This window comes from Apium graveolens, chromosome 4 (genome assembly GCF_009905375.1).
Source record: "Apium graveolens cultivar Ventura chromosome 4, ASM990537v1, whole genome shotgun sequence".
NCBI classification, from domain to species: domain Eukaryota; kingdom Viridiplantae; phylum Streptophyta; class Magnoliopsida; order Apiales; family Apiaceae; genus Apium; species Apium graveolens.
The window spans coordinates 93,777,345-93,801,396 of record NC_133650.1 but is presented as its reverse complement, the minus strand read 5'-3'; the positions used below and the strand labels follow the sequence as shown (position 1 = coordinate 93,801,396).

Here is a 24,052-nt window from a genome sequence, read left to right as displayed (position 1 = left end):
CCATCCCGGGCAAAAGAAGCCCGAGTTAAAGTACAAGCGAAATTCCCAAAGTTACGGAAAATAATAAAGTAAATTGCAAATTTTCAAGAATTACATAAAAGAATCTAAGACTCCGGGATATTCTAAGGAAGGAAACTAGGGCACGGACCATCAAACTGCTCCGGCTCACCCAGTCTTGGTTCGATGTTCTGCTTTGCCTTAATGAATTCCTGAAAAAAGCTGCCAAAGTCTGCCTCAGGGTCCGTCTTTATGTGCCTCTCAGCAACGATCCAACAACGAGCGATCTTTGGAGCGCAGCACTAGCAATAGCCTTGGCGTACTCCACCGAATTTTTGTAGGCCTCAATAACATCAGACTCCGTCTTCATAGATTCAAGCTACTTCCAGAGCTCCTCCAATTCGGACTTAAGATCCGCAAACTCTTTCTCAGCATTCTCAGCCCGGATTGTCACATCATTAAGATGCTTGTTTAACCCAGACAGGGACAAGTCCTTCGCAGAAAGATGATCTTTGAGTTCCCCAAGCTCTTTGTTCTTCTCAGCAATAACCGCCCAGGCATTCTTGAGCTCGGTATAATATATAGTTCGGCCTCGACCATAGAAGCACCAAGCTACAAACAGAAAAAAGAGCATGTTAAAGGAACAATTCTAAGAAAAATCAAGTCAAATAACACGAAGTGTAAAAATATTATACTTGCCCTCACAACTAAGTACAGTCCTTCATCACGGCATCAAAACCAGCCGTATTCATCTCCTTCCACTGAGTCTAAGATAGAATCTCAGCCATGAACCGGGAAACCCTTTCATCAAGACCCGGACCAGACCTACCAGGATGATCTTCCTCCAGACCTTTCCCCTTGTCCTTCACAGAATCAGCACCGGGCTTAGTTTGCGACTTCCAGTCCGGGGAGGCTTGGTACCCGCAGTGCGGACACGCTCTTCCGCCCCAACTCAACCTCGAAAACCTCACCCAAAGGTTTAATTTCTTCTAAGTTATCAAAGTCACCATCACCCGGGACATCCACAGCCGGCTCCGTGCTCTGATTCTCCTCAGCCGAACCTGACTTCGAAACAGCATTGCTCTACGACCCCTCCTCCGGATGAGACTGCATCCGGACCCCGTAACCGAGGCCATCTTCCTCTGCTTAAATGAAGTCCCAAGTCTGAGAAGAGCATCTCTATAGGTAGAAGCAGACATGTCCGGATTGTAATAAGGCAAACCTGTCAAGATAAAATAAAATAGAAAAATTAGTCCGGACAAAACACAATATTATAAAACTTCGGATACAAACAATACAACAAGTACAAAAATCAACAAAGTCTGGATATGAGATAATCCGAACTACATGAAAAATACTTACAACCAAAATTGTTCATAGTCTTGTGATTCATAAACATCTCCTGGGTCAGCTAGAACCTGAGACACTCACACATAGAAAAAATAAGCTGGATAACATCACCCCTCAGCACTGAACGAGGGAACCTGGTCTGAACTCTGTCAAGGGCTATATAAGGCAAATAATACAGATCTAAGCCCCTCAACAAAATTATTTCCCCATTCCAGTACTTCAATGACAACTGCTGAATGACAACTGAACCCGGACCCATATCCACACTCCATAGCGTGGAAGCGTATCTCGTATAAAGGCGGCTAGCTGGACCTAACTATACTGAAAATATGGTGCCAAAGTCTAAAGGTAGGTTGGACCTTAAACTTATTGCAACAAGCAATAAACCAATACATCCATTTTATCCCATTAGGGGTTATTTGCATTGGAGACAACCTGTACACGTATTTGCACAAAAGCTTAAGAAAGAGGTGCCAGTGGGGGTTCCACCTGGACCTAAGGTGCTCCAACCAGATGGGAACAAATCCGTCAGCCGGTCTATGGTAAAACTTCTCTCCGGGAAGAGGCCATCTCCATTCAATCTGGGAGTCCGATTGAAAAATAGCCCAGATCGACGAATCTGGGCCGCATGGTCCAGAGCAGCGTATTCATCTTTCAACGAGTAGGGATCCTTAGCAATGATCATCCTCGCGAATCTTTGATCAAACTCAGCCTCATCATAAACCCCCGGACCCGCATCCGACTGTCTAGCATACCCGGACCCAATACTTCTGTAATACCAGCTATTTTCGATTTCTTCACTCTTGGTAATAAAATAGTTCGGCACATCTATCCAGAGCCCCTCCGGAGTACAAGGAACCTTCCTATGAGATATCTTACCAATTGTCAACTTCGTAATGGTACCGGAGTCCGAAGTCAAAGTTTTCTTACCCATCTCAATCCAGTCAGAGTTAGATGAAGAGTCAGAATCAGAAGTCCCCGGGTAGCAGGAGAAGTATATCTTGGCACGGGCATTAGTCCGGACCATAAACCTAAAAGAAATGAGATTGGTTAGTCTAAATCCCTACAAATTCTTTATCTTATATCCTAATCCTAAAATGGTCCGGACTACCCTATATTCAATTTTATTAAATTGTAAGCTACCCCCGGACACAAACTACTCCCTAAACCCAAAAACCACATACAAAAGCAAACACTACAAACACTTATCAGCTAAACCTAAGCAGAATTGTCCGGACTAAAATCGCAAGATCGGACTCAAAACAAAGCCACAAACACAATAATATCTCAGACACATAATTAGCAACAGACTTACTAGTCTGGACCTACCTCAACAAACCGGACTAAGTTACAAAAACCCCAAACACAGAAACACCTCCTACCAAAATCATGAATCAAAATATCAACAAAAACCTATACATATGTATATACTACACAGCGAATATCAAAAAAATAGTACAATATATCAAAATGCACATAATCGAAAAAACAAAAGCATAAAAAAACAACTATGAAGAGAATGAATTATAGCGCAATGGGATTCAGAAACTTATGAGTGGGAAAAATTATAGTAGATGCAAAGAAAGAGCAGAGAAAGTACCTTTAAGCTTCGAAACCTCCAAGAACAGCGAGCAAACAGTCAGAGAATGAACGAAAAAGAGATTTGCAGAGAGGAAACACTAAGAATCGTAAAGGTAAAAAACAAAAAGAGTAGATGGGGGGCTTTTATAGGCAAAACACGGAATCCGCAAAGTCGTGCCATGTGGCATAATTTGGACCCTTCATCAACAAAAAAATACATATATATGATTATATATATACAATAGTTACTATACGCAACAATTATTATGGCACGTCTTTTAAAAAAAGACAGCTGTAAAAATTCAAATCATTGGGGAGGAAACCCCAAAACCGTTTCAACTTCCAGTTCAAATTGGCCTACCTCAACACTACTCGGACTGGGGCAAGGAAAACTCAAATTGTCTAAAAACAATATACCCTAGTCCGGATTGGCCTATCTCAACACAATCCGGACTGGGGGGTAAGGAAAGCTCAAAATTTTCTAAAGGCAATCTACCTTAGACCGGATTGGCCTACCTCAACACAATCCGGACTGCGGGCACGGAAAGCTTAAATTCATCTAAAAACAATATACTTTAGTCCGGATTGGCCTACCTCAACACAATCCGAACTGGGGGCAAGGAAAACTCAAATTCTTCTACAGACATTCTACCTTAGACCGGATTGGCCTAACTCAACACAATCCGGACTGGGGGGCACGGAAAGCTCAAATTCATCTAAAAATAATATTCCTTAGTCCGGTTTGGCCTACCTCAACACAATCTAGAATGGGGGTTAAGGAAAGCTCAAATTCTTCTACAGACAATCTACCTTAGTCCGGATTGGCCTACCTTAGCACAATCCGGACTGGGGGAAAGGAAAGCTCAACTTCTTCTAAAAATAATATACCTAAGTCTGGGATGCCCTACCTCAACACAATCCGGACTTGGGGGCAAGGAAAGCTCAAGTTCTTCTATAGACAATCTACCTTAGACCGGACTGGCCTACCTCAACACAATCTGGATTGGGGGACAAGGAAAGCTCAAATTCTCGTAAAAAAATATACCTAAGTCCGGATTACTATATCTCAGCACAATTCGGACTGAGGGCAAGGAAAGCTCAAATTTCATCTCACAAGCAATAAACTATTAATAATATCAGCCTTACTCTCCCATCCAGAAGATTTGCATAAGGGAGTGGAGGGCACATGATAGTATATATGGATCCTAGAAGTACTAGGCCCGGACTCCTAACTCCATCCAGTCCCGCACACCACTAGTCCAGACTATCTAATCCTGGCAGTCCAATCTTTGGAAATCCTAACACGTGGGGCACATGCCCAAACGGGTGATAGGGACCGCTGTCATTGATCAATCATGAGCGTAATCAGGGCATGTGCCAGGAGATCCTCAGAACATTCCTCAACCATTCTCATCTTGACACGTGTAAGGCATCCACCCCAGCCAGGTGTCCTCCGCTCCTAGAACCAACGACTACGATTCAAAGGTACCAACTCCTAAATTTTATAGCCCAAGGAGGAAAGGTTTTGGGGTTAATCACTCTCTTACACTCATTTACACACACATCCACCTTTTATCCCTATAGATCTTCATCTTCCTCAAAAGCGAGTTATTACTCTGACATCGGAGGCGCCGCGGGACCCAAACCCCCTTCTAGTGTTATTTTATAAAAACTCCATGACAGCTACACCACCACAGCGGTGAAGGAAAGCAGCCCCGCACCCAGAAGTTATCAATGAAAACATTTAATTTTGTGTTTGACCTTAAGCTATGAGCTTAAATTTTTGTGTTTGACTTTCTGTACTATTAAGCTGTGAGCTTAAGATGTGGTCTTTTGTATGAGGGTTGTTAATTTATTTTCATAATATTTCTGCGTTGGTGCGTACCAAAAATATATATTTAGTGAATACCAATATTAACGTGTTTACCAAGTTGGTAATTTAAAAGTTAGAGTACAAAGGACTAAGGTTTTGTACGAATATTTAGTCACGTATCTAACCAAATGACCACCCTTGGTTAATTTCTTTTACGTAAAAAAAATAGTGTACCTATTTCGTTAAAGTATAATTGATATAATGATATCTATTTATTATATTATAGTTTCTGATGCCTGTTTTGAGTAGTACTCACTATTCATCAACAGTGAATCAGAAAAAAAACGTTCAGCCCTTGCTTTTGCCATGTTTTACGGTCTTGCCACTGCTGCTGGATCTCGGTTTCTGTGCTCTAACATTGCTTAGGCACCACATATTATCTCCGCACTTACTGTTAATTAGCTTTATCACCACATAATTATCTTTGACTCCTTTCTTTGGTAGTTGATTGGAGCTTATTTTGTTAGCTGGGTCATTGTATTTTGTTGTCGTCGTTGGTCTTTGATTGCTGCCGGAAGTTGTTTTGGTGTTCTTTTTCTTTCTGTTTTCGGTATTACAGGCTTGTGTTTCTTTTGTTTATACTTTTGTCTGCTTTCAGTTTAGCTTCTTTATGTATTTGGTTGTTTGCAGGTTTGGTATGGGTGATAAGGAGGCTGGGCATTTGTTTACTTCCGATGATATGATTTTTGGTGGTAAAAGGGGTCAGAGATTGAGGAGGCTTTCAAGGTTGATGGGTGTGGGAGAGCTCGGAGGCGTGTTATGGTCGGGGGATGATGGTTTTGGTTTTGGTTCTTCTGCGTTATCTTTTGGGAGTGAGCTGCTTTTTTAGATTGTCTTTGTGTGCTTTGTTGTTGTGTATTTTGATCACACTGCTTTCTATTTATATTATGTTAAATGTCAAGGTTATATTTATATTTTCTTTTATTGCGTTTATTTTGCTTGGTTGTTGTTGGTTCAGCCATATCTTTATTGTGTTCTTTCTATTTTCTGGTTGTTTTGGTGGCCCATGGGAGGCTGTTTATTATATTTAATGATTCCATGTGTTAGATTTACATCTTTTCTTTGTTTATATTTGTCTTGGGGCATATATCTTTTGTTGCCTTGATTGCGTGTTTTGCATTGGTAGCTGATGGCCTCCCTGTTGCTCGTGCTGTGTTAGGGCATGGATTGGTCAGTGATTCTATTGAATCTAATAGTTGTGAGGATGTTTCCTTACAGCCTCTGTTGGGTAGAGGTGTGTTCTCGTGTCCTGGATTATTAAATCTGATAATTGGTTTATATTTTTCTTTGTGATTTATATTGTTTTTGTTGCGTTTGTTGCGTTTTTTCTTATAGTAAGTGCTGTGGGCTGTGTTTTCATGCCTTGGATTTTTTGAAATACTAATTGACTTATATTCTTCTTTTATGTTTATAATTTGTTTGTTGTATTTGTTGCATTTTTTTGTTTTAGAAGGTGGTGACCCTATTATTGCTCTTGCTGCGTTGGTTGATGAATTGATCGGTAATTCTATTGACTCTAATACCTATGAGGATGGTTCTTTACTGCCTTTGTTGGGTAGAGGCGTATTTTCGCATCCTGGGTTAGGTCAGGTTGCGGGGGGAGGTACGAGAGCTCTATTATTATTTTGTGATTTTTATACTTTGTGATTTGTTTAGTGATCTATCTATTTCTATTTATATAATAGTTTCTGGTGCCTGTTTTGAGCAGTTATTTTTCTGATTTACTTCCTTGTGTTGTTAAATGTAGTTGAGGCATATTGACTTATTGTATGATGCCGTTGAATGTAGTAAATACAAATATGCGCCGAAGGGTTCATAGGGCTTTGGATTTTTGTGCTCCTTTAGATAGAAGGTCGTGTGATGTAGGACGGGTTTTAGGTATGGATTCTCTTTGGTTGTGTAATGCGGGACTGGAGATTACTATGGTTTAATCTTATACAGTTGTCTCTATTGTGTAGTTTCTGATTCAGGTGTTGCTGCACCTGTATTGGTTAATGGGATTGTAGGTGATGATACTTCCAGTGTACTTCCAGGTAGCCTTGGTTAGTGTGTGTTGTCATTTTTTGGGTTAGCTGGGGGAGGTGTTATTTGCGGTTTATAATGTTTTGTATCTAAAATGCATAGTTATTTTTCTTTTCTTTATAATGTTGTTGTTGAGTATTCTGGCTTATTGGCTTTTTTTATTTAAAAATGTAGGTGGTACTGATCAGTGTGATTGGCGTTGTAGGAATTTAAATATATCTGGATCATTGGATATGAATGTTTCTGGTGCGCGACAGGTTTTGAAACGTGCTCCTGAACGGGATATTGGTTATTTGGATCAAAGGTTATTTGCAGGGAATGTACTTCCTTTCTCTGAGGACAAATAATGATTTTAATGAAGGTTGGGTTTTTGTTAGTGTGTATGGATTTGTGGTTTGGATGAGTAGTGTTTTGTTTTTTTGTGCTTATGTGTTTGTTGAGTATGTGTTTCTGAGATGTAGGTGGAAATGTTGTTGATGACACTATGTGGAGTGATGGTTCTGAGTCTTCAGATTATAATTCATATGGTTTTGATACAGGTGGTTACCTTTCTTTTTAGGGTTGTTGATGTACTGTGGTTATATTATTTATGTTCTTACATTTAAACTTAAATGTTGCAGGTTGTAGTGATGTTTTGGGTGAGTACGGTGCTCTTTAACCTGATGATGATGATAATGATGTGGATATGGATTCATTTACTTCTGTGCGCCGAACAACCAGACGAGAGCGTGTTGTTCCGGAGGGGTATGCCTCGCTTGGTGCTCCTTCGGTATTGTGTAAATATTGCGGTGCTCGGATGTGGAAGGAGGAAAGAGTTAATAAGAATGTTACTAAAGGTGTTCCGATATGTTCGCTTCGTTGTATGAATGGTGCTGTGAGTTTGCCTGTTGTTCCTCCCACTCCGGCCTATATGATGGATTTGTATGATGACAAGATTCGAGGACCTGTGTTTCACAGGTTGATACGCCTATATAATGCGATGTTTGCTTTTACGTCCAGTGGAGGTAACGTTGATCAGCCTATAAACCACCATTTAAATGGACAGAATCATCATGTTTTTGGATCGCTAATACGGGATGATGATGGGACTCCTAAATTTTGTCAGCTCTATGTGTATGACACGGTGAATGAGGTTGAAAATCACCTTCATTGGGTCACCGGTGAGGATAAGGATGTTGTTGATGCGGCAGTGGTTCAGGGTCTCATTACGATGTTGGATGACACTAATGAATTGGTTGGTGAGTTTAGGAAGCAGCGTGATCGCTATGAAGGTGATGAAATTGTTGATTTGGAAATCACTTTGAAAGTCATTAGGTCTGAGAGTGGTCGGGAAACTCATTTTTCAAGTACGGATGAGGTGGCTGGAATAATGGTTGGTGATACTGAGGAGATATGTGGTGAACGTGATATTGTGGTCGATGACAAGATAAAGGGTTTGGTGCGTATTTCCTATGTGCATCCAAAGTTAATGGCTCTTTAGTATCCGATCTTATTTCCTTGGGATGAGGATGGTTACCATACGAAAATCAGGTTTCACAAAAGTGCTGATAGTTCTTCTAAAGTTCGTGGTTTTTTATCGTTGAAAGATTACTATTCCTATTCTTTTTAGGTTAGGCAGTAGGATGGTATGTGCCAGCTGTTATTTTCTGCTGTTTTGTTATCATGTGATTTGTTTTTTCAAATTTTGATAGTAATTTTTGTTTCAGGTCTTACTCCTCGGCTTGGTGGCCATTTATTTCAGCAGTATTTGGTGGATGCTTTTTCTACCATTGAACAGACACGTCTTTGGTAGTTTAGGACGCATCAGACCACTATACGAAATGAACTTTACAGCCATATATGTGATTCTATTCGTAGAGGTGATGTTGATGCCTCGAATACAGGTAATGGGATTATCTTGCCTGCAGGATTTATTGGTTCGAAGAGATACATGCAACAAAATTTCCAGGATGCTTTGGCTGTGTGTCGGCATGTTGGGCATCCTGATATATTTTTAACCATGACATCTAATCCGTTTTGGGATGAGATTTAGAAGATGATGGTCTTTGTGCCTGGTTGTATAACTGCTAATTGTCCTGATATAGTTTCCAGGGTATTTAGGTTAAAACTTGAGCAGTTAATGACGGATATAAAGAGTAAGGCTTACTTTGGTGTTTGTAATGGAGGTATATGATTTGGGGATATAAATATATTTGGTATTACTTTGTTTTTTTTTCGGGAGCTTTTTTTTATGTTTGATTCGTGTTCTTTACCAGTTATGTACGTTGTGGAGTTTCAGAAACGAGGTTTGCCTCATGTCCATATGTTAATATGGCTTGATAGTGCTGCTAAAAAGAATTTAAAATTGAATGTGGATAAGTACGTGTCTGCGGAGATTCCTGACCCTTTATTGGATCGTCCTGGCTATGCGGCTGTCAAAGAATTTATGATTCATGGCCCCTGTGGGCTAGAAAACTTGAAGTCTCCTTGCATGAGAGATTTCCGCAGTATACATCATTTTCCAAAAAAGTGAGTGTTTGTTTTGTTTTTCCCTGTTCAACTTTACTCTTTTGCTGTTAATAAATTATGTCTATGTTTATTAGATACTGTGCTAGAACTACTTTTGATGAAAGTGGTTTTCCAATATACATGTGGCGCAGGCGAGGAGTTATTGTTCATGTTCGTGGGACTGATTTGGATAATCAGTGGGTTGTCCCTTATAGCCGGGATTTGCTGGTCAGGTATCAATGTCATATGAACGTGGAAATTTGTTGTCATGCAAGGAGCCTTAAATATTTATTTAAATATTGTCTTAAAGGGCATGACCGTGCCACCGTATATTTGAATAAGAAGAAAAGGTGTCGGCGAGGAAAAGAACGAGACCAATGTGAGGATGAGATTAACGCGTATTTTGATGGGCGGTACTTGTGTGGTGCTGAAGCGGCATATAGGATATTTGGGTTTGCTATCCATCATCGGAGTATTTCTGTTGAACGGCTTCCGTTTCACTTGCCAGGCGACAAAAATTGTACTTTTCGTGCAAATGAATCTTTGCATAAAGTTGCTGCGAGGGAGAAATACAAACTAAGCAAGCTGGAAGCTTTTTTCTTGCTTAATTCTGAGGACATTGCTGCGCGTGAGCATACGTATGATGAGATACCTAGGTATTATGTTTGGAATGATGGTCAACGGCGATGGACTCCAAGAAAATGAGGGCTGCAGATCGGGCGTCTTTGTTATGCTCATTATAGTACCGGAGAGCCCTGGTTTTTAAGGTTATTGCTTACCAAAGTCCGGGGTCCTACTTCGTTTAAATCCATTCGAACTGTAAATGGTGTTTGTTTCAGTACTTTCCGGGATGCGTGCAGGGAGTACGGCTTATTGAATGATGATAAGGAATGGCATGAGGTCTTATCTTAGGCTACTGCTGGTGGGTTGCCTCCTCAGATTCGGCAGCTGTTTGTGCATATCATAGTCAATAGTAAGGTTACTGATTTGAGGCTTTTATGGGATACGCATTGGAGGAGTATGATTGATGACATTTTGTTGGCGCGCAGTGAGATTTCTAGAAATTCTTCGTTACTTCTTAATGACATGCAGTTGTAGTTTTATGCGTTAGCAGGTAAAGTTTGTGTTGTTTATTTGTTTGTATATTTTCTGGTTAATTTTGTTACGTACGTGCCAATTAAAATTTGTTTTCTTGTATAAATTAATGAGTTGCTTAGGTCTATTGGGAAATGTTTGAAAAAATATGATCAGTTGCCACCGCCTCCTGCTACTTATTTGAATAATGGGACTAATAATTTGATCTTAGAGGAAATAAGTTATAACATGGTTGAAATGGAGAGGGAACACTCTAAATTGTTGCAAGCGTGTACTGAACAGCAAAGGAGTGTGTATGATGCTGTGATGGGTACTGTACATGCTGGATCAGGGGGTCTCTTCTTTGTTTACGGTAGTGGAGGCTGTGGGAAAACTTTTTTATGGAGGACTCTTATTTCGAGGCTGCGTTTGGAGGGTAAAATTGTGTTGCCTGTAGCATCCTCTAGAATAGCGGCAACTTTGATGCCCGGAGGGAGGACTGCTCACTCCTGTTTCAAGATTCCAATTATGTTGGATGAATTTTCAACTTGCAACATTGCGCATGATTCGGATATTGCCCAGTTGATCAAGCAAACGGATCTTATAATATGGGATGAGGCCCCGATGCAGCATAGGTTCGCTTTTGAATGTTTGGATCGATCGTTGAGGGATATTATGAAGGCTGTGGATCCATCTCGGTCTGACATGCCATTTGGTGGGATTACTGTTGTCCTTGGGGGTGATTTCCGACAAATCCTCCATGTTATTACTTTTGGTTCTCGAGCGGATATTGTTGCAGCCTGCATAACACGATCGCGTCTTTGGTAGCTGTGCAATATTTATGTGCTAACTGAGAATATGCGTCTTAGGCAGGGCAGTACTGATTTGGAGATGGAGGATTTAAAGTGGTTTGTGCAGTTCTGGATACTGGCAATGGAAATGTTCTTCCAACTAGGGTTGCGGATATGCCCTATATAGAAAATCGGATCTTGATACCTCCACGATTTTTTGATTTAAATATGGAAAATTCAATTGAAAATATGATTTCGATTACTTTTCCTGGATTTTTGGAAAATTTCCGTGATCCAGAATGTGACGACTGAGAATTTTGTGACGTAATTAAGTCAATAAAGTATGTGTTATGTGATGTGATTATAATTATGTGACTAAGTGATGATTAATTGTCTTTTCTATATATTAGAGTATAGGAGCGTGGATAAAAAAACGTTCTAATTTATAGAGTCAGCTTAGAAGTTAAGCTGTGGTGTCGGGCCGTCAGGTAGAACAGAACCCGTCCTAATAAGGAGTTAAAGAATATAAAATGTGAATTATGTGTGATTGAATGAAATGAATGTGTAAATAAAGTATTTCATCCTAAGTGACGTGTTGATTGATAATGATAATGAGAAGCGTAATCGAAACGCTGAGCGTCGGGCCGTCAGGCTGAACGTGACCTGGTACGCGTAAAAGAGGATAAAGATTAAAGAAGGATAAATTCTATGATCAGACCTGAATCGTTATGTGATTATATATGTGAGATTGTTGTCTGTGTGCATGACTATGTGTTCTGTAACAATTTTATGAATTTTAAAGGGATTATGTGACTTAAATAAAGGTTTAATTAACCTTCGCGCATTTTTATAAAATCATTCGAGTAAGATAAAAACATGGGATTTGTTCAGTTATCTTCATAGTGGTCCTAGAGACTTTTTAAAAATGATGAGTGAATTTATTTGACGGTCTTTGCATTTTTAAATTGATTTTATGTGGAAATGTTATTATTAAAGCAAGCTTGCGAAATTCATATAAAATCATCAGTTTGCTCAAAAATCTATTATGAGTAATGGTTAAAAAGCTAATTTCAAGGCCTACGTATTAAAATTGTCATTTTCAATAATTCTCGACTTGCCGAGAGAGATATATTTTATATTTAAATTTTGTTGCATTTGAGTAAAAAGAAAAGGGACAATGAGCATAAAATGGAATTAGTAAATTACAAGTTTTCCCTTGTTTTTAGTGGTATATAAACCCACTTCCCTTTCCCCTTTTCTTTCTTTTCCTCCCGTGCACTCACTTCCCCTTCTCTTTTCTTTCTCTCTCGAACACTCTCACTCTCTCTCTCGGCTCTCTCCATCCCTCATCTCCTTCACTTGCATGCAACCCTCAAATCTCATCCAAACTCAAAGATATTGCTACCTTTAGACTTTATTTTCGGTATACTCTTAGATTCCTATTTGCATCTAAGTGTTTATAGAAGTTTTGTTGGTTAATCACTATGGTGGTGTTCAAGGAAAACGATTTCTTGATGCAAAACCATGAGAGTGAATTTAAGCACTTTTGGGGTCATAAACTCGAGAGGAGACCCGTTATGGGCTCTCTCAAGTTCGACCACCACCGGCCATGATCCAAAGGAGAGCCGGTGGAGTTTTTATGATATGATAATTGATTTTAGCTTTGCATGTTATGGTTTCTTGAAAGCTTGAAGAAGGGTTTTGTTTTTTTGTGTTGAAACTCGAATATGTGATTGATAAAATGATTCCATTGATTGTTTTAGGAAGTAAATGGATGTGTGTAAATGATTGTTCCTTAGAAAATCAAAAATTAAGGTTTGCATGTGAGTTTTTAATTCGGCTATATGCTAATTAAAAGAGGAATTTGATTTTTTGTAAGTTGATCTTGGTGAACACTAAGCTTATATAGCCTAAAGAGTGATTGCATGTTAGTTTTAAAGAAGATCAAGTGGTGCATGTCAATGTTTAGTCCTTGAGTTGTAAATCATGTTCTTGCCGAATGGAAAATAAACTTAAAAGGGGATAATTTGGTGATTAAGTGGATGCTTGTTGATTGAATGAATTAATTAAAGCTAAAGTCACTAGGTAATGCTTGGTTTTGGTGTTTAAGTGAATGGGATGATCTAGTTAAGGACTAAAACAAGTGGGAAATGTGATATATAACCTTGCATGTCAAAATCCATTCTTGCATGTTTGATTTATGGAAAACCCGAATGGGTTCTAAGGAATAAAAGCAGAATTAAGTTGGTTTTTGTCAATTATATTAACGACTAGTGAGAACTTGATTGCATGATAAAGATGGGGTAGTGTTTATGTTCGAATTTTGATGATTAAAAGAAGTTGTTGATTTTGACTCTTAATGTGTTTGTGATTCGGATTTTTGATTAAAAAGGATGAGGTTAATTGAGTAAATGACTCTTGTGATTTGCATTAGTTGTACATGATTATATGAGATTGGAATTGAATATATATGGTTGTGTTTTACATGTATGGTTCGAATTAAAGAATAAAAAAAAAAAAATTAATCGTTCGGTATTAAGAGCTATAAGTGATAGCTATGGTAGTAAAAAGAGTTATGTTAGTGTGAATGAGAATAGCCAAGGTTAAGCAAGTACGCTTTGGTTGTTAAGGATATAAAAGTTGCGAGAAAGGGTTTATGCTATATGCTATGTGCTTATGTGTATAAGCTATATTCGTATACTCGAGTCAAGGATATAATCGAGTTATCGTATAGAGTGATCGTTTCGAGAACCAGAGTTGAGAATCTGATTAAGGTTTGGTTTTATTATAGATTCGGAGCGTGAGGGCATTCAGGCTAGGAAAGGAAAGGGTTTACTAGGTGGCAGTAGTTTAACCTTCAGGAAAGCAAATCCAGGCAAGTAACTCTGATTACTTGTGTAAATGGTTATAAAGAGAATGTTGTTCATACCATGTAGAGTATTGACCTATTTAATTATGAAACCCTGATATTGATTTGAAGTACCCTTGTTCTTGATAATCTGTTATTGATAAGCTTATTGATTCCACCCTTTGATAATATGTCCTTCCTGTTCAAATTATGTATTGAGCCATGAAATATATTGAACCCACTTATTATCCTTGTTAACCCTGTCTAATGATACCCTGTTCTTCCTGATCACCCTATTGATCCCTAAACAAATGTTGATCCTTCTAACTTAAGTGCTTTGTTATCCCTGATACAGAATTCTTATGAATTGCTCCTTGCATATCTTTGAATCACTCCCTGAACTTTGTTTCCTTAAAATCTGAATTAAGAATGAGTTTCGACTTGAAAGAGTCCGAATGATTTCAAATGCTTGGTAATGATAAAATGAATTTTAGAAAACCTATTTGTTTTTCCAACTCAAGGTTTTCCAAATGAATTCCTGATGGATTGGATTAGGACGTAAGAGGCTAGTGGGACTAGTCTAGTCATGGTAAGAGGCTAGCGGGGCTAGTCCAACTTAAGGCTGAAATTATGTCGATTGGTACCTTAAAGACCGGAATGGAGGTCGATACGGGCTGATCACCCGTATAAAATGAAATGGAAAGATAAAGTGATCCAATCAAGGGTTCTAAATGATTATTTAAAAAGGGAACTGAAACTTTCTGTTCAGTAAATTGATTCTTGAAAATGGAAATGGTTTATATTGCTTTGAAAAGAGTTGTCTATGTTATTGTGAAGCTTAAAGCTCGAGAACCCTGATACTTGAATTTGTTGATCATATGATTGATTCCATATATTGAAATATTGTTGCTTTCCTCTTTTGAAAGATCTATTCTGATCCTTTAATGATTTGTGATGAATGTCGGCTTTCGTCCTGCTTTGAGCCTTGTTCCTTGAAAGCCCCACATTATCCTTCAAAACCTTTCCTTAACCCAAAAGATGGAAATCTGCCACCTAGATCAAATAAAGTAGAATGCCCTGAGTTTGGTAAAGCATATTGTGATTTGATATTGTAGAACTTTTTAAAAGATCCTGAACAGTTCCCGTGGCTGAGTTTTATACTCATTTGTTTTGTTTAATCTAACCATGGCAGTTAAGCAAGAAGATCGCCAGGCTTAGGCGCACTGCTCGTAAGAGCATACCTGTGGTCCCTACCGTGTTGAGGGCTTCCGGTTGCCAGAGCAGGTAGTGGTAATTATGAGTGAGCTCGCGCCTAGAAAGAAGCGTTTAAAGATACAATGGGTTATCTGTCGGTTCCCAACCGGAATCGATATTGTTTATTTAATAATATTTTGGGTTTGTAAGTTATATCTTGTGATTGGTAGTTGTAAACTTATCTCAAACTTTATCCTGTTGATCATGTTAGTAGTTTAATCGGGGTTTATGCATATTTAATTATTAGATTAGAGGTGTGTGAGTCCTCATTTCCTAACCCCGAGATTGAGGGCGTCACACAGAATATTTGAGCAAAAGAGCTGTGCTGACTCCTACTAATCAGACGGTTGGGTACTTGAATTCTCTTATTGTTGACATGGTTCCAGGTAATTCGATTTCGTATTTTAGTGTTGATTCTGCTGAGAAGTTTGGTGGGATGGATGAAGATTTAAATGTAGCATTCCCTGTAGAATACTTGAATTCTCTAAATGTTACAGGGATGCCGCCTCATGATTTGAAGCTCAAGGTTGGTGTTGTGGTGATGCTTATGCGTAATTTAAACCAGACTTTAGGGATGTGTAATGGAACGAGGATGATAGTTACCAAATGTCTTAAATTTTGTGTGGAGTGTGAAGTTATATGTAGCTCCTTTGTAGGGACGAAGCATTTTATTCCGCGAATGGACACTAAGATGCCTTTCAAGCTTGTTCGTAAGCAAATGCCTCTTCAAGTTTACTACTCAATGACTATTAATAAGTCGTAAGGCTAGTCTTTGGATACTGTTAGTTTGTATCTGCCAAAGTCAGTTTTTACGCATGAACAGTACTATGTTGTTGTTAGTAGGGTAACTTCTCCTGGTGGACTGACTATTTTTATTGATGATGACACGGGTGGTGCTACGAATATAACTGAGAATATGGTTTACAAAGAAGTTTTTTATGATTTACCCTGTGTTTAGGTTGTATAGGTGGTGGTTGTTGTTAGTTTTTGAGATAATATAGTTGTTTGTGTATGGTTTTGCCTTGTTTAAATTTTGCGTCTGTATATTTTTTGAGATTAATATATTGGCAAGGCTATATTGCATTGTAGACTTCTGTAAAGAATGTAACATGCATTTTGCTGATTGTGTGGGGTTTAGGCATTGCTGCCTCTGCATAATTTGGCTATTGGTTTATAGTTCAATTGTATATTTTCTTTATTGTTGTGAAAGATGGTTAATATATGTGCAAGGCTATATTGCATTGTTGTTGTTTGTGTGTGATTAAATTATTGTCTGGTACTCATGTTTGCTATCTAATTTGCTAGTGTTACATGAAAAATCTCATATTACATTGGATATCAACTTAATGTATTTAGGCAATTTTGTTCAAAAGCATGGGATAGGTTTAATTTACTACAATTCTGTTCACAAGCATAAAATAGGTCTGAGACAATGTTTCCCAATACAGATGGTGCCATACATAATTGAAATACGGTAATATCTTTAACCATAATTTAAGCATCGTGATATCCTCAAAAGTACATTAGTGTCTTGTGTTGTTCTTTGTTCAGAGGACTATGAATGTTTTGCCTCCCTGGTAGAAGAAATTAAGTCTCTGTCCAGTTGTGAAGTTGTTGGCCCTTGCAAAAGAGCTCCAGCCATTTCCAAATCGACACTGATTTTTTAGTCTCTGCACTTTCATGTTCCAGCTGCCTCCTCCATGTATAAGTGTAACAACTGCGTTGTGCTTCTAGGGCTCATATATATTGAGAAGCTCTGTTGGAATGTACTGATGATAACAACTTATTAGTTAATCTGACATTAAAGTATTGGAATTAAGAGTAAATATTAAAAAACTTGGTATATTATGAGTACCGCCCATGTTTCTTTGAATCCAAATGTGATGGCTTTATAGTGATGTTGAATGAGAGGCCGTCTTCTTGGTCTTCTGGTTCTGGTTCTGGTTCGGGTTCAATTGTGTCATCCCTGTGGTCTGTGGCATAGAAAAATGACAATTTAAATGTATATAGGTGTGACTGGGATTACTGTATTCATGTGTTGTACCTTCATTGATATCTTTAAATTCTATTGGGCTTGCTTCATTTGATGAAATTATGTTTATGGTTTCTGTGACGTCTGCATTGTATTTGTTAAGAAAAATGAGATGTCAATTGAGTTGTTATATTTTCTAATGTAAAATTAATTAAATTATGTTAGGTATACCTTCGGTTTCTGAACTGTCTGAGTTTCCCAGGTTGTTGAGTAACTATTGTGTTTGAATATCTGGCATCCTTGCTTTGACTTCGTTAGCATCCAGAATATTTGTGCAATCGTGCAATTATTGTTGAAAACGGTGGCGTATAGCCCTGACTGTCCAACATAATCGAGGAAAAAGAAGAAACTTTCCTTCATAGAGTGAGTTTGGAAGATGTCGTGGAGGAAATACAAAACTTTGTTTTTGCTAGAAAATTTTGCTTCATGTTGGCTGTCGTTGCCCATGTATATAATTATTCTCTCACTGAGCATTGAACCGTAATGTTCAATGAATTTCTCTGGGAGTTCCTGTATTGTGGAATATATTGTATTATAATACTAAAAATTTGAATGGTGATATAAAATTTAATGATTACACTGTTTATTGAGGATAAGTTATTACCATTGCGCCTTCCTCTAACATTTCTTGTGTTAGAATTTTGAAACATTTCCTGTTTGACATCCCGCTTGCATGTACTGCGCAATTGTAAAATATTTATCAAGTTATAGTTATTGAAGTATATTTCTATTTTGGGGCCTGTATTTTGTAATTTTATTTGATGGGTTACCTTCTTTATAGTGTTGGATATTGTTGGTTGCTTCAGTAAGTGAAATCTTGAAACTCTGGGCTGCTGGTGTGTGAGATATGATGCAGATATCTCCTTCATTTACATCTAAGTCTGATAGTAGTTTTGTCCACTCTGTTCCACATAATACTCTATCATCTACCCATTTCAGTTGTATGATCCACTGTTGTTTGTCCAGGCAAAGATTGATCCAGCTTATTTCTTTGTTTAGATGCAGTTTTGATATGTCATCCTCAGAAAACACCTGAGATAATTTTGTGGTCATAATGTAAATGTATTTTATCAGTACATTTGCTACTGAAAACATTAATTTAAATGTAGACTATATTTAGCTTTATATATTACCTCGGTCCAGTTAGATTGTAGCAGGTGTTCCTTTTTTATATAAACTTTGTAGCTCATTCTCGAGTTACCGGTTGCGTTGTAGGAGAAATTAGCAGCCATTTTGTGAATCTTGTTGTTGGCCGGATCATATTGCTTGACATTGGTGCTTGATATTGTCTTCATATTTGTAATTGGTCTTAGTGGGTAGTTGATTTCAACTGTATCGCTGTTGAATATTTCCATATGGAATCGGCTATCCTCTCTCTCTTTTAACATGATGACAGATTATGGTTTGATGTTGTAGAATGCCATCAGTGCTCCTAATTTGGATATGCATGTTTTTTCCTTGTCAAAGAAACAGGTCCACATGTCGAAATTTTGACAACGTAGGAATACGTTTTGTGACACTTTGTTTCCATATTTAGAGCAAAATTCCTCAGGTAGAGTCTGCAATGACAGAGTGTATTTAGAAAAATCATATGAATAATAGAAACAGGCAAAATCATTATATGTTAACTTATAAAAACATATGGAGATGCTCATTATTATTGTTTCTCATCTTATTTAATAATAACTGGACTCGATAGTTTCGTTTTAAACCGCCATAAAATTTATGAGCTTCCAAAAATAAACAAGGAGGTATACATAGTTGGATTTGGGAAAACAGTATTATCTGCACTACATAGTAACAGTCCTTAGGCTACCAAGGATTAGTAGGTGGTTACGTCATATATTCTGCAACAAATGCCTATCTGCTTTTGGGAAATTTCTCATTGGGGCTTAAGAACTAAAAAAATGCACTAATTAAATCGGCTTAGTATTGTCAACCATTTTTTTTTATAATGTCCCGGACAATCGGGAACCCGATTTATATCTAATTTTGTCCTAATACAACAAAGCTAACAAATTTAAAACTCAAAAGAAATTAGATATTACGATCCTAATGATCATACAATGCTAGAGTCGCGCAAAGGAAACGATACAAATGTGGATTTCAGTTTATTCATGAAGGCGGTTCGAGTATGAGCAGGTCTAAATTGTGTTTTCTATATACCTATATCATAACCTTGTTCCTAACTGACTTTTAACATAAATTGTATCTTTCATCTAATTATACGTCACTACAAAATAACTTATTTCTGTACTTTTTCTTTATTCAAGACTGTATGATGTTCATGCAACAATATTTCATTAGTGGTAACTATTACATCCAATTTAGGCCATATGAATTTGCTTCATTACATGCAATATTGGGCATTGTGTATACAATTGCATATCTAATATCAAATCATGCTAATACCAAATCAAGCCAGGTGCCAGTGATACACACTACTCGTGACAGTCTAATTAAAAACCGACTCTTGATTAACATCGGATGAACGAATATGCCATTTAAAAAGGTTAATTGTAGTAAAACAATTATTACTTACCATTTCCCCTTTGTTGTAGGATGAAGCTGAAAGAAGCGATACGATTTGCGTGCCTTTCATGTTGATGTTGTTTTGTACCTGTTCTTGGCAAAGAAAAGAAAAAATTTGAGTGCTCATATATATTACTATGTGTTGGATGAATGTACAAGGGTTTGGAATTTACCTCTTCTGTGCTATAAAACAAAGTTAAATTGGGGGTTAAAGGTTGGATATGCAGTTACGGTGGTGACTATTACTTCTCTTCTATTTATTGTGTCCTTAATAGAGTTGTGTATCCGGTGGCTTAATTATTAGCAGTAACTGTGACCATTGATAAATAAATCTTTTTTTTATATGTGCTATTTAGCTTAATAAATATATATATATATATATATATATATATATTTATTTATTTATTTTGGCTTTGATTATATCTTATAATTAATTGATATGTTATGTTTTATTTAACATATACAATATTCTTTTAATCTTTTTAATTTTATTTTGTTTAATTAAGGATGACATGTGTTTAGTCTTATTCATTCAATGCTTTTTAATGTTATACAAGTTAATATATTTATGCCCATATAGCATCTTAATCCATGACCCATGTACAAACACTACGTGGGTCATAATTCAATCAAAATAAGCCTAATTTAGGTATAAATGTGTGATACAGAATATGTAACTCGACGTACTAATAAGTTACTAGCTTAAAACCTGTACGATGCACGGATCGAATTTTTTTTTTAATATTATATAATTTTTAAAAAAAATATTTTGAATTCAATTCTTAATTTTGTTCATTTAGAACTTTAAATGATATGACTTCATGATAATTATATTAGTAGACGTATATGTTCAAAACTTTTTAGAACATCTAAACTTATTTAAAGTGATAGCATTGGTAGGGGGGATATTATTATAACGAAATTGTTATTTTATTGAGAATAAAAATATAATGTCTCCATTATGTTGGAACCTTAAAAAATATTATTTTAGCGTGATGATTACTTAATCGATTAACTATAACTCTATAAAAAATATTAGAAAAAAATAATATTACTGATTGAAAGATATAGTTTTATTGATAATTTTATGTGTATTTTTTAAAAAAAATTTATGTTTTGATTAAAATTTGATTTTTTAGTTCACGTCAATAGTATACGAGTTTTACTTAGTCTAATATAAATTTGATTTATCTCAGATTAGTGGTTTACATTATTTTATTTTAGCCCGATGCCCAATACATCGATCAAATCAAACGAATTTGTCCCTATGGATTTATGAAATTGCATTCGCGTCCATTCGGGGTCGTCCGGAAGTGAATCGGAGCTGAAACGAATGGAACTCGGTTTCCGAATAATCCTCGTAGGGGGTAGTACACGAGGTATGAAGCAAAAATTGAGGTGGCCCATTTTTTGGATTTCTTTTCATAATTTGTCCCTATGGATTTAAGAAATTGCATTCGCGTTCATTCGGGGTCGTCCGGAAGTGAATCGGAGCTGAAACGAATGGAACTCGGTTTCTGAATAATCCTCGTATACACGAGGTCTGGAGTAAATATTGAGATGACCCATTTTTTCGATTTATATGCATATGTTGTCCCTATGGATTTATGAAATTGCCTTCGCGTCCATTCAGGGTCGTCCGGAAGTGAATCGGAGCTGAAACGAATGGAACTCGCTTTCCGAATACGAGGTATGGAGCAGAAATTGAGGCGACCCATTTTTTGGTTTTCTTTTCATAATTTGTTCCTATGGATTTATGAAATTGCATACGCGTCAATTCGGGGTCGTCCGAAAGTGAATCGGAGCTGAAACGAATGGAACTCGGTTTCCGAATAATCCTCGTAGGGGGTAGTACACGAGGTATGGAGCAAAAATTGAGGCCGCCCATTTTTTCGATTTATTTTCATAATTTCTCCCTATGGACTTATGAAATTGCATTCGCGTCCATTCGGGGTCTCCCGGAAGTGAATCGGAGCTTAAACGAATGGAACTCGGTTTCCGAATAATCCTCGTAGGGGGTAGTACAGGAGGTATGGAGTAAAAATTGAGGCGGCCCATTTTTTCAATTCTTTTCATAATTTGTCCCTATGGATTTATGAAATTACATTAGCATCCATTCGGGGTCGTCCGGAAGTTAATCGCAGCTGAAACGAATGTAACTCGGTTTCCGAATAATCCTCGTAGAGGGTAGTACACGAGGTATGGAGCAAAAATTGAGGCGGCCCGTTTCTTCGATTTCTTTTCATAATTTGTCCCTATAGATTTATGAAATTGCATTCACATCCATTCGGGGTCGTCCGAAAGTGAATCGAAGCTGAAACGAATGGAACTCGGTTTCCGAATAATTTTCGTAGGGGGTAACACGAGGTTTGGAGTAGAAATTGAGGTGACCTGTTTTTTAGTTTTCTTTTCATAATTTGTCCCTGTGGATTTATGAAATTACCTTCGCGTCCATTCAGGGTCTTCCGGAAGTGAATTGGAGCTGAAACTAATGGAACTCGGTTTCCGTATAATCGTCGTAAGGGGTAGAACACGACGTAAGGAGCAAAAATTGAGCTGACCCGTTTTTTCTATTTCTATACATAATTTGTCCCTATAGATTTATGAAATTGCATTCGCGTCCATTCAGGGTCGTCCGTAAGTGAATCAGAGCATAAACGAATGGAACTCGATTTCCGAATAATCCTCGTAGGGGGTAGTACACGAGGTATGGAGCAAAAATTGAGGCGGCCCGTTTTTTGGATTTCTTTTCATAATTTGTCCCTATGGATTTATGAAATTACATTCGCGTCCATTCGGGGTCTTCCGGATGTGAATCGGAGCTGAAACGAATGGAACTCAGTTTTCGAATAATCCTCGTAGGGGTACACGAGGTATGGAGTAAAAATTGAGGCAGCCCATTTTTTCGATTTCTTTTCATAATTTGTCCCTATGGTTTTATGAAATGGCATTCGCGTCCATTCGGGGTCATCCAGAAGTTAATCGGAGCTGAAACTAATGGAACTCGGTTTCCGAATAATACTCGTAGGGGGTAGTACACGAGGTATGGAGCAAAAATTGAGGCGGCCCGTTTTTGGGATTTCTTTTCATAATTTGTCCCTATTGATTTATGAAATTACATTCGCGTCCATTCGGAGTCGTCCAGAAGTGAATCGGAGCTGAAACGAATGGAATTCGGTTTCCGAATAATCCTCGTAGTAGGTAATACACGAGGTATGGAGCAAAAATTGAGGTTACCCATTTTTTCGATTTCTATACATAATTTGTCCCTATGGATTTATGAAATTGCATTAGCGTCCATTCGGGGTCGTCCGGAAGTGAATCGGAGCTGAAACGAATGGAACTCGGTTTCCGAATAATCCTCGTAGGGGGTAGTACACGAGGTATGGAGCAGAAATTGAGGCAACCCATTTTTTGGTTTTCTTTTCATAATTTGTCCCTATGAACTTATGATATTGCATTAGCGTCCATTCGGGGTCTCCCGGAAGTGAATCGGAGCTGAAACGAATGGAACTCGGTTTCCGAATAATCCTCGTAGGGGGTAGGACACGAGGTATGGAGCAAAAATTTAGGCGGCCCATTTTTTCGATTCTTTTCATAATTTGTCCCTATGGATTTATGAAATTACATTCGCGTCCATTCGGAGTCGTCCGGAAGTGAATCGAAGCTGAAACGAATGTAACTCGGTTTACGAATAATCCTCGTAGAGGGTAGTAGACGAGGTATGGAGCAAAAATTGAGGCGGCCCGTTTCTTCGATTTCTTTTCATAATTTGTCCCTATGGATTTATGAAATTGCATTCGCGTCCATTCGGGGTCGTCCGGAAGTGAATCGAAGCTGAAACGAATGGAACTCGGTTTCCGAATAATCCACGTGGGAGGTAGTACACGAGGTATGGAGCAGAAATTGAGGCAACCCATTTTTTGGTTTTCTTTTCATAATTTGTCCCTGTGGATTTATGAAATTGCCTTCGCGTCCATTCAGGGTCGTCCGGAAGTGAATCGGAGCCGAAACTAATGGAACCCGGTTTCCGAATAATCCTCGTAAGGGGTAGTACACGAGGTATGGAGCAAAAATTAAGGGACCCGTTTTTTCAATTTCTATACATAATTTGTCCCTATGAATTTATAAAATTGCATTCGCGTCCATTCGGGGTCGTCCGGAAGTGAATCGGAGCTGAAGCGAATGGAACTCGGTTTCCGAATAATACT

At 37.9% G+C, this 24,052-nt stretch overlaps 2 protein-coding genes and 1 long non-coding RNA gene across 3 annotated transcripts; 2 read left to right on the top strand and 1 right to left on the bottom strand.

Moving 5' to 3' along the window:
- Positions 1-8,858: 8,858 nt before the first annotated feature.
- On the top strand, positions 8,859-11,212 carry LOC141718754 (uncharacterized). Its single transcript, XM_074521135.1, has 4 exons — positions 8,859-8,988; positions 9,079-9,331; positions 9,406-9,966; positions 10,528-11,212. Exons 1-4 carry the CDS (start codon positions 8,859-8,861, stop codon positions 11,210-11,212), a joined length of 1,629 nt encoding a protein of 542 aa, XP_074377236.1.
- Positions 11,213-15,653: 4,441 nt separating this feature from the next.
- Positions 15,654-16,235, top strand: LOC141718753 (uncharacterized). Its single transcript, XM_074521134.1, has 2 exons — positions 15,654-16,007; positions 16,101-16,235. Exons 1-2 carry the CDS (start codon positions 15,654-15,656, stop codon positions 16,233-16,235), a joined length of 489 nt encoding a protein of 162 aa, XP_074377235.1.
- A 949-nt stretch (positions 16,236-17,184) lies between these two features.
- LOC141721408 (uncharacterized) lies at positions 17,185-17,711 on the bottom strand. The gene is made up of 3 exons (XR_012574732.1): positions 17,481-17,711; positions 17,322-17,393; positions 17,185-17,250 (listed from the first exon to the last, which is right to left on the bottom strand). It is a non-coding gene; the product is annotated as an uncharacterized LOC141721408 (long non-coding RNA).
- Between the last annotated feature and the right edge of the window lie 6,341 nt (positions 17,712-24,052).

Excerpts from the sequence above, each read along its gene's own strand:
- LOC141718754 (XM_074521135.1), top strand. The coding sequence starts at position 8,859 with ATGATGGTCTTTGTGCCTGGTTGTATAACTGCTAATTGTCCTGATATA. Across the intron at positions 8,989-9,078 it reads CTTTGGTGTTTGTAATGGAG|TTATGTACGTTGTGGAGTTT; the intron begins GTATATGATTTG and ends GTTCTTTACCAG. Across the intron at positions 9,967-10,527 it reads ACGTATGATGAGATACCTAG|GTCTATTGGGAAATGTTTGA; the intron begins GTATTATGTTTG and ends TGAGTTGCTTAG.
- LOC141718753 (XM_074521134.1), top strand. The coding sequence starts at position 15,654 with ATGGTTCCAGGTAATTCGATTTCGTATTTTAGTGTTGATTCTGCTGAG. Across the intron at positions 16,008-16,100 it reads GTAAGCAAATGCCTCTTCAA|TACTATGTTGTTGTTAGTAG; the intron begins GTTTACTACTCA and ends ACGCATGAACAG.